The 13,661-nt window shown below is 38.8% G+C and overlaps 1 protein-coding gene across 21 annotated transcripts in view; it reads right to left on the bottom strand.

The window, feature by feature from the left end:
* SVIL (supervillin) overlaps positions 1-13,661 on the bottom strand; it is a 141,379-nt gene that overhangs the window by 61,030 nt on the left and 66,688 nt on the right. For all 21 annotated transcript variants that reach the window (XM_054190084.1, XM_054190086.1, XM_054190072.1 and 18 more), the window contains 2 exons: positions 6,617-6,683; positions 1,786-1,877 (listed from right to left, as the gene is read on the bottom strand). Coding sequence is in view for 18 of the 21 variants with exons in the window: in XM_054190072.1 (XP_054046047.1) it covers positions 1,786-1,877; positions 6,617-6,683 (159 nt within the window). In the remaining 3 variants the exon portion in view is untranslated. The remainder of the gene's footprint in view (positions 1-1,785; positions 1,878-6,616; positions 6,684-13,661) is intronic.

The following is a 13,661-nucleotide window of genomic DNA, read 5'->3' as shown; positions in this document are numbered from 1 at the left end:
TTTAGTAACAGCAGAGGGGATACATGTGGATAAAGTTACAGGCATGTGACAGCAGTTTTATTTTTAAAATAAAGAAGCTGTAAAAAATAAATCAAGCCTTCCAAAAGTCCCTAGCAGAGAGTAAGCACATACATTTGTGAAGCCTGAATAGATATGGATCAGAAGTTTCCTGACAGAGGTTTAACTTCTCAGAGATGGTAAATAACCATCACAATGCAAGTATATACGTTTTCATTTTGAGGAAAATTTAACACAATAGTGAAGCCTACCAGCCTCATTCATACCTCCTCCTCTCCTCACCTGGAAAGATGATGGTCTACAAATCAGGTTGGAGAAGCATTTATCTTTTGTTTATGCTAGCAGAGGCATACTAATGTGGTCAATGCTTAACTGCAGGCAGTAATGTGTGAGATTTCAGCTAAACTCTTTGAATCTCAGTTGAAAATTAAATATATTCTTCCGATTTTACAATATATGTAAATCTGGATCAAAGTTAGGCCCTAGACGGGACAAATAACCTGGATTTTCAGAAAGTGTTGGGCCTCAAGTAGTCCCCTCAGAATGTAACCATCAGCTCCCACTGCTAACTTTTTCTTAAACCTGGTAGGCACCAAATCTGATGTCTTTATTACAGGAATAATTTCTTAGGAAATAGAGACATCTTGGAATATAAATTAGTTCACTGAGAAGCAACTTACAGAGAAGGTTTCTCAAGTGAAGGCTCTCACAATTAACTTCTTGGCCAGCATGATTGTGAGGCTAAGTATATGGAATAATGAGGGGCTATGTATTCTTATAGACTAGTGGTCTCAGGAAGTGTGTATTGTATAAATGCATATCGCTCTTTTCCATCATTGTGTCAGTGAAGTGTCTTTGAGCATCTGTAATGATTATGTTATAAAAGCAAGCACATCGCTTAAATATCACTTAAATGTTATGCTGGAAGAAGGGCTCCTTTCTAAAAGAACTCTGTAACAAATGATATTAAAAGAACAAGCCAAGTTATTTTATGTTGGAATTAGTGCCTCTAGCCTTGGAGTTTGTCTGAAGAAGGTAAAAATACCATCAGAACACACACACAATTTTAATCAAAGTTCTGAGATCCACAACATCCCTGAGTGAAGGGAACATCTTTATGCCAGTTACATATAGTTCTTCAGTCAAATGTCATTCTTTACTGGTCAAGAACTACTTCCAAGCAGATTGTGATTTCCTTTGAGTAATTCAAGAGGATTAATTCTCGCCTCTACCTCAACTGTGTTGAAATACAAAGATAGAACTGCTGTTTTCTTCCTAAATTATTCAGACTAAGACAGAAGTTTAAAAAAACCCAAACGCCAAACCCCATAAGTAGTGCAGATCCTCCAGCAGGCAAGACTGAAATTCAGTGTGTAGACAGTTGGTCATGCAAGCACAGTGATTCTACCAACCACCAAGGGGGACTGGAAAGACCTATGACTACAAGCCAAGTTAATACCTTTGAATTAATCTAACTCTACAAAGAAACCTCTCTGAAGTTTTGAGTTTCAACTACTTCTTAACCTACTGAAAACCAGGTAAACAAACCTGAACTTTATGAAGCAGGGATGTAACAAAGCCTTGTAAAAGAGCACTGTGGTTCATCCCCTGTTTCATCCCCTATGAATCCCTTCACAGGGAAAAGAAAACTCATTTACAAAACATCTGTGCCTAAGTGATTTTAATCGTGCCTTTGCACTTGCACAGACTAAACTTCACATGCTGTTAAATTACCACTTGTGTTCATAATGTGTCTCCCTTACCTACCTTTTGGAAGTACTGCTAAGAGATTAGCATCAATATCCTTTGTGCTGTTTGCAAGTTCTTCTTTATCTTCAAATGAGAACTCCTTCTGAAAACTGAAAGCAACATCTGGTTTAGACAACTGTGGATGTTTCTGCTACAATCAAATAAAGTCAAGATGTAACCAATTTACTGCACGATAGTCTAATAGAGATACCAAAGAAAATATTTTCCATAAGAACAAAATAAAAAATAACCCCAAGAAACTCACAAAGCCAAACCTAACATAATTTGAAACTTGTTTGGAACTGACTGTGACACATTTTTGCATTAAATTACTGTCCAGAGACTACCTTCCAAATGCTCTACTAGCTATTACATTTGAAATAATCTATATCGAATGATTCTCCATAAATATTAAAATATATTTCATCAAATGAAGTACTGCATGTACACTCCACCTAGAAGCCTGCTGTACAACTCCCCTACTGTTGTTACTGCACTGATCTCTGGATCTTATGACTTATAATACAATAATATGAGCAGCAGATCATTTAGTTTTATACCTTATCTTTTCAGAACAGCAAAAATGCCCATTTAGATAAGACAAAATATTTCTTTAAATTTGTTCATTAAATATACAAATTTTAACTGTAAAATGTAGGTGTCATAATGGTCTAAAGTAGATACTAACTGTCTACAGAGACTTTTTGGAGGAAGTGTTCCTCTTCGTGGGTAAGCAAAGTGAGATTTTTCTCTCCAATTATTAAAAATAGAGAGAACTGCTGTACTCTGCCATTGTGACTTCTAAACTATCCCAACCAGGCATAAGAAAACTTATACCAGTCTTAAAACCTTTAGTAAACCGTGTCATTCTGATAAGACAAATTTCACAGCCTTACTGTTGGAAAATCCTTCCTCAGGACAAGTTTTTAATGGCTTTTAAAATAATTGAATACCTTTTCGTAAAGAGTATTTGGTTAGAAAAGCAAAAATAGTAAAAAAAAAATAATAAATATTCTGTACTCACTATTCCAAAAGAACATTTCTCATTGAGAAGAGTTTTAACATATAATGGCTAATAACATTTTACATGAACTCCAAGAAGTATTTGCTTCTTTACCATTTATAAATAGTATTCCTTTGTAAGAAGACAGGGAGGAGAGAATAAAACCCTTGAAATGACAATAAAGAAACGGGGCTGTGTCACACTCGGGCACCATGCCACCTGCTGCAAATCGTCTCCAACAACTGCACTTACTGAAGTTATTCCAGGTGCTGCCAAGAAAAGCAACGTTAGCTGCTATGGAAAATAGCAAATAAAAGACGAAGAGTTGCAATAAGCTCTCCATTTCAGAAAACTGTGTATCCTTACAGGGTGAAAACACTTTAATGGAACTAAACAAACAAGCAAATAAAATTAAAAAATAGCACACAGCAGCCACAAGCAACTAGGTGTGTGTGTCATCTGAGACTGGTCAGAGACTCAGACAGTTAACTGCATGTTTCTATATGCCTATTTCCACATGGCAAACACTCATGATTCTTAGCCTCACAATACGTTATTTTCTTACAGCTTCTGGAGAATCCCTAGGTGGAGAGACTCCCAGTTTCCATTTGAAAGCAGTTTTGACTCCTTTTGGCTGAAGACGAGTTTGAAAAATGCGAATAATATTGGTCTAAGGCTAGAAATCAAACCCAAAATTTATTTTGTCAAGTCAATTTGATTACCTAAGACTTGTCTCAAAAGTGCTGAGGGACCAAGCTCATGACTTTTGAATACATGGGCTTTATTTAGCAGCATCTCCAACTGCTTCCATAATGCTTGTGACAGTGCAGCACCTTAAGTTTCCATAAACGTGGGACTCTGTACAGAAAAGCATTCACTCACACAGCAAAATCCTTGTTTAAATTAACTGTGCACTAACATCCACAACTATGCCTCAGTCCCACATGGATTTCCAAGGGTAAAATCATACAGAATCTGGACTGGCATTAGCTGGTTCTAAAAAGAATTGTATTATTGGATTGCCTCTGGATCCTCAATAAACTTTTAAATACTGTAAACTAGTTAGGTTCACTCCTGCCCCTTCTTCCAAACTCCAGGGAGTTCCAGGGACTCTGAAGCCAGAGACCATCTAAAACCAGTCTAAACATCTTTCACTGGGTTTCCATCCATTTGCTCTTATGCCAGCGTTGTTGGTTACCTTAATTATTTTTCTTAACAGAAGTTTTCCACATCTACTCAGCTTCCTCAAGACAGGCTCTCAGTTTCATTGATTATCTGTAAAAATGCTCTTTATCCATTCCAGTTTTAAGTAATCTTTTTTGTACACGGTGTCCAGAATTGGACAGTCTTTATTCCAGACCTGGGCCTGAGCAGTGTCTTATAAAAACAGGAATTTTAATAGAGAAAGCATTATTATATGACTAGCCACATGAATGCTGGGATCTACCACACATTTGCCTTTTTATAACTACACTATATTGGTTGCTCAATCCTGCATGAGAAACTAATATGCCAAGGCTTTGCTTTCATCAGTTGCAAGCGACAGAAAAATTTATCAGCCCCCAATGCACAACTGTGCACTTAGTATTATTACATTACATCCCTTTTCTATCACTCCTCAAGGTCATCCAGTTCTTCCTGTATGCAAGCTCCCTCCTCCTTTGTACTGAGGGCGGCTTCCAACCTTTGCTCACTGGCAGATTTCATTAAAATTCTTTTAATAACCACAAATTTCTTAAGCTTAACCCTTGCTGGGCTACATGGCATCACAGGTTATCTGCTTTGTGAAAGTCCCTTCACAGTGTCCCTAATGCCCTCATTTTCCATTTCTCTCTGGACAGACTGTCAACTTTTATTTACTTGTTTATTTTTAAACTATTAACTATTTTCATATAGTGTTTATTTCATCCACAATGGGGGAGCTTTCCCTCTTCAGAGGCATTTTTGCTCTCTCTCACAAAGCTGCAGGTGACATTGCTTGTTTTAAATATTTGCACATTAGAAACATAAAATATTTTAAACCGATGTATCAATTATATTGCTTTCACTTGCACAGAGAATTCAGAGACACAGCATTACTCTAAAGATGATAGTCAAGCCAAACAACTGAGTATTTATAGATACATACACATATATATATAATTAGTTCTAAAAATGAAAGTAGGCATATTTAGGACATGTCACAGTATTCAATAAGAACATTCATTAGGAATCTAAATTGAGTCAGAATGATGTTAAAGCAATTCCAAATAGTACCAAAAAAAAAATAATTTAGAAGTTTGCAAGAATTCTTTCTCCTTAAAGTCCCTGTTAAATCTGTATACTGAAAAAGGAACTTCTCCTTTGCTTGCCTGAAATATAGCCTGTGATCATGGTTCATGAAATGCAATCAACAGCATGAGGTCCCACAAGTTTGTTTCGTGCAGGATTTGTGTGTGGTTTGGCCTGAAGTTCCCAACAAACTCATTATTCTCTCCAATGTTCAGGAATTCATATGATTCCTATTAAAACACAGGCAACAATATTTCACAACCTCAACAGTTTTTCTTTAAAAACAATGTATAATGTGGCATTAGTAGAGTATTTGACAGTCTCGGTAGTTATACTGCTCTTGCAACTTCCAAAGTAAAGTGTGGGCTGCTTCTATACATCAGGGATTCAAGGCTGAAAACCTCATCTGCTGCTGCAGCAGCAGCATACGGTTTCTAAATAGCTGTCCCACTAACCTAGTTACATGCCCAAAAGCAAGGAGAAGTTTGATCCAAATGCCACCGGTAACACTGCCCTGCCATCTGGATTAAAGCTATGGGACATACTGAGATTTTGTGATTCAAACACATGCATGAAAATCCACTTGTATACTTGCCAGATAGGTGCTTGGCGTTCATTTTTCTTCTTTTTCTCTACCTCCAGGAGAATATCCTTCCCTGGACTCTTATGTAAAAGGTCCATTCTACAGTCACATCCTTCTCTACTACTCTCATTTCTACTTTCCCCTACCTGCCTTTCATAACACATTGCACCTTGTACACCTATTCCCTCTATATCTCTACTGTACCTAAGAAACAACATGGCAGGGAATCAGGTGTGCTCCAGAAGGTGCACGTTGACTGAAAAGATGCTTGTAAACATGAGCCTGGATGCCTAAGGCTGGTGGATTCTTTTGCAGCTGAGCCAACAAAACAGCTGGTTGCTAGGGCAAGAGTCAGTTCCCAACTTCCTGACTTCCTCTCTGTGCCATCAACCAGCAAATATAAAGGTGGACACCAAAAAGCAGAGTGAGGATGGGAAGAGAGAAGGAACATGACCTGCCACCTTGCTTAACTGTAAACTGTATGCCCTTACTCAGCTTTGTGGAACCGTGTCCTAAGGCTGCAGGCACGAGGCAGCATGGCCCTGCAAGGAAGCAGCAACGTCACCTCCCCATTCATCTCTGCAGTGTCCCCCTGCCATGTGCTGACAAAGCTCTCTGCATGGCTGTATAATTAATTCACCCACTTCAGCCACTTTCTTTTTCAGACAGATCAGTTTTCCAAGCTGGTTCACTAAATGTCTCCACTGTGTCCATGCCATGCAAGGAAAAATGGGCATTACAGTGGCAGGAGGCTCAGTGCAGAGTGGGACTCTTCCCTTAGCAATGCCAGCTATACACTTTCACATTACTTAAGAGGCAGCGGGTGTTTTAAATACCTGTTCACAGCATCTGCTTTATGCCAAAGCTTGGTCCTGCGAGAGGACCAATACTCATTTTCCCTGACAAAAGAATAAAAGAAGATTCAAGCAATGACTGCAAATTACAATCATGCAACTAGTCATCTTCACCGGGCAAGAAAAACTTGACCTTACCTTAACGCTCTCTTCCTTTGGAGCAATCGTGAAGGTTTGAATCTGACTGAATTTTCTTTGTCAAAATCTGTGAAATCAAAAAAAAAAAACATCATAGTGAAGATGCTTTAATAAATGGGGAACTTTTAGGAAACTAGGTTATAGTCTCCAATTGTAGTCCTTTTCCACTGAAAAAGATAAAGGCCTTCCCTCTAGTCAAAGGGGCAGAAGGTGGCACGTCCACAATGGTGATAAACCAAAGCCTTGTGAAAATTAGTACAGACAGTAAACATATCAAAAGCGTCAGCCCTGTATGGAATTGCCATGTTCTAATCCCAGTATTCATGGTGTAGCACTGCAGCCTGGGACTATCATTTAAACTCCATGACTCCGTTTCCCAGCTTATAAAATGGGCAGTAGACATGTTTATGAAGCACTCTGCAAATGAGAAACGCTGCAAGCAGCAAGAACCTTTTTGGCTGCAGCCTAGCAATACTATAAAAACTGCATATTCACTGCAGAAGTCAGAGATGCTCAGCTGAGAATCTGTTGCAACAACAGTATTACACCACCCATGACAGAAATATTTCTGAAGGTTGTCTACTGTTTGGAAGCTCCTATTTTTTTCTGATTAGCCTTAGAACATGCTTACTTTCAGAGAGGAACAGGTGTTTACACTGAGAGCAAAACTGTATCAGATGCAGCCTTATATTCAAAAAGTATCTATTACAAAGCAACTAGTTCCCAAACCTTTGTGAACCATAACGAGCAACGGGCAATCTCCCTTCTCTCCCCCCAGATCTAATGTTTTCATTTCTGCAGTCAAGAGCATCATCACAGGGTCTAATCAATGACCAGTGGCAATGGGGACCAGTGCCCCAAGTACCAGTTCCCTCCATTCAACAATGAGGATGCTATTAAGAGACCTTAGAGAACTGCTAGCCAGGGAGCAGGGGAGCACCTGGTCTGTGACTGCTGTGGAAAAGCACATGAAGCTACTAATAATTTACTCTCAATGGGAAAATTGCCTTCTGTCCCCATCCATATTAAGTTAACTACCCCAAGACCCTAAATTAATAAAGAATTGGTCACCGACACAGCGTTCACTTCATTTTTTCAGAGACAGACCTGAATATTACACAATCTGGACTTTAGAACGATTCTAAAGCAGCAACATCCCTTTTACCCTACCTCAGAACTGCAATTTAACTATTTCAAAAAAGAGATAACTGGCAAAAAATATTTTTTGCTTATACGAAATACCTTAAAATTTAGGTAGGGTGTTTCTTATTTTTGCAGAAATGATTTAATGAACCTTATTATAGCTGACAACATGGGTATTAATTTAGAGAATGTATCTTTTGTCTATGCCTTTCAAAACTTTCACCCTCCTCCTCTCTTCCACTTCTTTCTGCCACCTCTCCAGGTAAACAGATTATTTTTTTTTTTTAAGTAGTAGAATATAAACGACCATTTTAACAGCTTGATAAAGAGGCTCAAAATGTGCAAAAAGGCATTTTTTAGGCATCTGCTACAAGTCACTGCAGATTTCAGGCAGCTTTGCTAAAAGCATTCTTCAATAGGCAACTTTTTCCTGTTTTTGTTAACATTCATTTTCTCTTTCCAAGAAAACGGAGGATAAAGCACACAGATTACGCAGAAACATCTTGTTTGACCAAAACAGAGTATTATAAGAAAAACAGTACGAATGGTATATAAATCATTATATTTTACACTACAACATTAAAAAGAATGTTCCATGCCATAAGTATCCTCTAAAATGGCCAGATTTACATTACTGTGAGAAGAGTATGCAGTAACTTAAAAAGCCAAGCTCAGTATCTGCTTAGCTAATCAGAACCAGGCATATCTTAAATTTATAGCCGTTCTAAAGGGATATAACCCATCCTATAGCTTTTGGCACTAAAACAGCTGTCCACCATGAAAACCACAAGTAGACCACAGAGAAATTCTCCCTACCCTAGCCAAAACTGGAGAGGGGATATGAGAAGGGAAGAAAGTAGCTTTTATTGCTTTGCTGGGAGAAGGGAGGGAGAAGGGCTGCTAAGAGGGGGCACACAGGCCGGTCAGACTCTTACTACTCATTAAACACATTCAGGAACATTCATACATAACACACCTATAATGCCTCAAAAACATCTTAGAACTTTGCTGGGGTAAGCTCCTCTTCCCCCCAAGCACAGAAAACCCAACCAGACAATTATATTCTGTTACACAGTTTTGTTATTTTATATATTTCCTCCTGTTCAAATTAAACCCCATGTGGGAGGATTAAAGTCCAATAAAACTAACTTACTACAATATGGAAGTCTTAAAATTAAATACAAACACAGAAGAAAAAGTAAAACAACTCTGCTTCAAAAGAAAATAAACAAGCCCACGAGAGAAACATCAGTTGAACAGAGACTTAATTCAATGGTTAATTTAAAGAAAAAAAAACCACCCTCACAGTACCTGATACACAGAAGGAAAATCTTTGCAACAGCATTTAGTTCGTTCTTTCACTGAAGAATTCTAAACATGCTCATAACCACATTAAAACAATTTTAAATATTTGTATTGAAAATTAAGAGTATATTTACCGAAGTGTAAATCAAACTTGCTCCCAAGTTTAACCATTTGTTCAGTCTAGTCTCCCTCCCTCTTAGGTATAAACTACCAGATAAAACCACAATCCATAGTTTAATACATAGGAAATTAAAAATGCTGAATATAAAAAAAAAGAAGTAGATGCAACCTCCCAGTGTTACTTAGTATATTTAAAGGCCCTAAGTCGGTGGCAACCTAAGCTAATTAAAAGATCCATCTAATCGGATCTTTCAAAAGTGTCCTTTAGGAAATAATGAAATAGCCTAGGTGACTAACTGTATACTGATTGCTAAAGTAGCTAATGTAGCTGCAGAAGATCCAGTCAAACAATATTTACACATGCATACACATATACAAGAGACATTAAACACACACAAATGAACTGCATTTTCTTCTATCTATGTGGAACTCTTACCTTGCTCCTCAGAGTATTTAACATTTCCCAAATAGCTGGAGATCCAAGGATTTCTGAACATGGTTGCACAAACAAAGGATTCAGCAAAGAGAAACTACAATAGCAGCTAAATCTCAACCAGCCACAGCCCTAGGCCTGTCTTAGCAATATCGTGTAGAGATTTTTCATAGCACAGGACTGGAGCTGTCAGGCTCTCGCGTCCCAGGGAGTACAGTAAATGCATAGCAATAGGCTGCAAGCTGGAGCAGCTCAAGCCAGTAATCAGATTACAAACAGAAATTAGGCACATGAATGCTAAAACAGATTGGGCAATGGTGATTGGGAGATTTATAATATTACCACTTCAAAGATCGAGCCAAATCACACATTATATTCCCGCAAAATGAATACAGAACCCCTAAATCCTCGTATTAAAATAAAATAAAAAAAAAAAAAAAAAAGAAAAAACCTCCAAGAAGAGGAATAATTCCTTCCTATCTCTAATCAGGATAAACTGCAATGTTTGCTTAAGAAAAACAGCATCCAGGCTGCCAAAAAAATGGACTCTGTTAATCATATCATTATGCTAAACGTTTTGCCTAACTATTAGTTGGAATGTTTAAAACAGACAAGATTTATGGATAACATGTGAGTAAAATTACTGGTGGGGGTGGGGATTCAAGAACAAGACACCACGGCTCCAAATATTTTAATTTGAGACAGAAGGTGTAAAATGGCACAAAAGTACTGTCTAGCTACCATATTTTTTTATTAAACAGATTTGATGGATTTTGGATTGAAGAGTCGGAACCCTATATAGTTCATTTTGAAAGTCAAGAAGTATTTGTTCAAAATGGTGCAGTCTTCCATGCTGAACTACCTGATGATTAACACACACACAAGCTCTAACTATGTGACTGAAGGAGGTCCATACACTTAAACCCATCCAACCAAAGGCAGTAACTGCCTGCTAGCTTCCCTCCAACAGACTTCTTCCCTTCAAAAAGATTTCAGGCAGTATCAGTAGAAAACTCACCACAAGGCTGGGGCTGTCAAGACCATGAAAAGATAGCCTAGAAACACAAGACTGAAGCTCCTGACTTCTCTTACGTGTTTCTATGATACCTGGTACAACAGGACCCTGATCCATACTGGGAACCTCTATGTGCAGGCAAAATATAAGCAATGATGGTGTGAAAGAGACTATTTAATCACATGTGAAAAATATAATCTTCCAAAAACCGATTAATTTCTGTTGGCTCGCCATGAAGTTGTATTTAGTCTGCCTAGGTCATCAAAACATTACTTTTCATGCTAGCAAGTTTTTGCAACGGATAGAAGAATAAGAATTCCATCTTGTCTAACGCCCCTGCTATTTGTATTCATTTATGTATTTTTAAACACGAATAGTGTCGGAGTCACCTTAACCGAAGCACCTTTTATTAGCTGATCTTTCAACAGTACGGAGCACCGTGGAACAAGAGTCACCCAGCACACGGAACATGGCACTGAAGCCTCTGACTAACCAAGTATTATCTTCTGTTCAGAAACATCTGAGGGTATGTACCACATTTTTTTCTTTGCCAGTAACCTTACTGGCTCTCGTGTTTAGTTCTAACCACTTCACAGCACTACCCATAGAACACAAACTGAACACTGCTTTGCTCTCTTGACCAGCTGTGAAAGCCTACAGGTGCTCGAGCCTACTAAACACAAAAGCAGTAACAAAAAATGGATTCTACCAACACTAGTCCAAACTTGCCATTAACCTGAAAATATGCTTTATGGCCTAGACATAAGTGCTTAAAACACAAATATGAGACAGTACAGAAATAACAAAGAAGCTGCTGGTAACAGCTAACAGGGACATTCTGGACCAGTATCTGTGTGGGTGTATCGATAAAAGAGGCGTCCAGTTCTGAAAAGGTCCCTTCTTTACAAGCATTGCTGTGTGAAGACTGCTTACTTGTATAGAGGTATTATTACCTGGAGCATTTTTAAGCACCTGTAACTTATCTGGTACACAATAAGGGAACTGTTTCTCATAAAGGATAGATAAATAATACTCATTTGATAAATCTCATGGCTGCAGCCTTTAGCAAGGTTGAAGGAGAAGTTAGACTTGACAGCTGAGCTGATGCAATAGCTCACGGCTGCCAAAAAAGACAGTCCTACGTGTTTCTGTGGGACCTGCTAGGTCCTGCTCCCCTAGAGACCCAGTCAGATGACTAAACTGGTAGTAAACGTTCCCTTTTAGTTTTGCTGGGTGTGCTTTTCAGGAGCTGCCAGAACAAAGAAAAAGGCACAGGATCTTATAATCAGGAAAGGGATCAACCCTTCCGGCTAACAAAGGAGGTGAGCTCAGCTTGATTGTCATCCCTGTGTCTGGTGATGTCCCATATGACAGAGGAGACGACGTGTGTTTTTATTTGTGGAGGGAGGGGGGGAGGATCCCATATTCCTCTGCTGTACATCTTCAGCATTTTGTCCTCAGCACCCTTCTGGTGAACAAGGTGCAGAAGGTAAAGCACACAGAGCTGCAGAAAAAGTCTAGAGTCCTTTCACAAATGGGTGTATTTTAAATATATATATATATTTTTATACATATATAGATAGATATATATCTTGCTTGTGCTGTTCAAATTCTACTCACAGAACAGAGTAAGAAGCCAGTTTCTCCAACAGCTCTAGCTACTACCTGGGAAGGAATACCTGTGACAGGCTTTGGTGCAAGTAGGACTCCTTTCTCTACTACTTACAGCTGGCAGGTCAAGAATACAGGGGCCATCTCATTGCACCAAAGAGAATTATTATAAAGGAAAGTAAAATACCCAACAAAAGGAACATCTGTATACCCCAGTCTTCACAAAAAACCCCACCTATAGTCCAGAGTTTGGCTTCAAGCTCTCTTCGTGTTAGGTTGGAAGGTGATCACCAGTCATTGCTCTGTGCATGGTATCTATGGATTCACATTAATGTCACTGTTGTTAATACTGAAACTGTGTTACTGTGCAGAATCTGTGACCCTAGAGTTTGTTCAGCTTCACTTCAAGACGAGGGGTATGTGCCAACACCAGTTCTAATATTAAAACTCTTAATGCCAAGAGATGCTGTAGCCTTAGGATAGTACCCCAATGCTACGCACCTCACACAGACTGTTGGGAAGACAGACAACTGACAACTTCCCTCCCTCCCTTCCATCAAAAACGGATCACCTATTGCAAGACAGGTCTCTGTGCTGTCCCTTAACCCGCGTTGGCAGTGGAGAAGACATCTCGGTAAAAACAGTAAGTCAGCAGGGTCAAGCGATGGTATAAAGAAAAAGAACTCTTAGATTTAGCTTTTTACTCTACGTTTGGAAACAGTAGGTTTAAGAGCAAGTCTTTCCCAGAAGAAAAGAAATCCATCTCCAAACACTTGATGAGGGAAGGAGGAAGAGTATTTTGACCTTCAAAGAGATCCAGTCTCTAGGCTGTAGAAGTATGCTCAGCCAAACTATGTTATCAAGGCTGTGTTACAAATCGGTAGTAATGTTCTTGTCCTGCTCTGCCATCATTAATTCTTGAGTATTAGCAGCCTCCAACATAAGCAAACAAAGAGAGAACAACAGTTCAGCCATTAGAAAGGGGGGCAAGCCCGTCTGGAAGTTACATTTGGAGTCATCTGGGCAAAGAGCTAGAGGTTAAGCATGAATACATTTCAAATCTGAGACTGCTCATGAAAGACCATCTGACAGCTAAATGTTGTTCTGAAGTTTCCCACAGGAAGAGAAGGAAAATGTATTCCTTTTGTCTGGCAAAACTAATCACTGTAATCAAAGCTGGAGTTTAAACGGCTTGCAAAACTGTTCCCAACTTACAGGGCTGCCAACCCCAAAGCACTGAAGAGTTATGAGTCAGGTCCCACCAAGATCAAGTCTTTTTTCTTTCTGAATTTTGATCACTTATGAATTTATATTTAGAAGTGTTCCTCTGTGATAAGAACTAGATACTTTGTGTGACTTCCAGTTATGATAAAAAACAAAAATCAAAGAAGCCCATGACAGCTGTTTGAAGAAAGTCT

Source organism: Rissa tridactyla, chromosome 2, assembly GCF_028500815.1.
Source record: "Rissa tridactyla isolate bRisTri1 chromosome 2, bRisTri1.patW.cur.20221130, whole genome shotgun sequence".
Classification (NCBI taxonomy): domain Eukaryota; kingdom Metazoa; phylum Chordata; class Aves; order Charadriiformes; family Laridae; genus Rissa; species Rissa tridactyla.
Note: the sequence above shows the minus strand (reverse complement) of the source record. Positions and strands in the feature narration are given on the sequence as shown.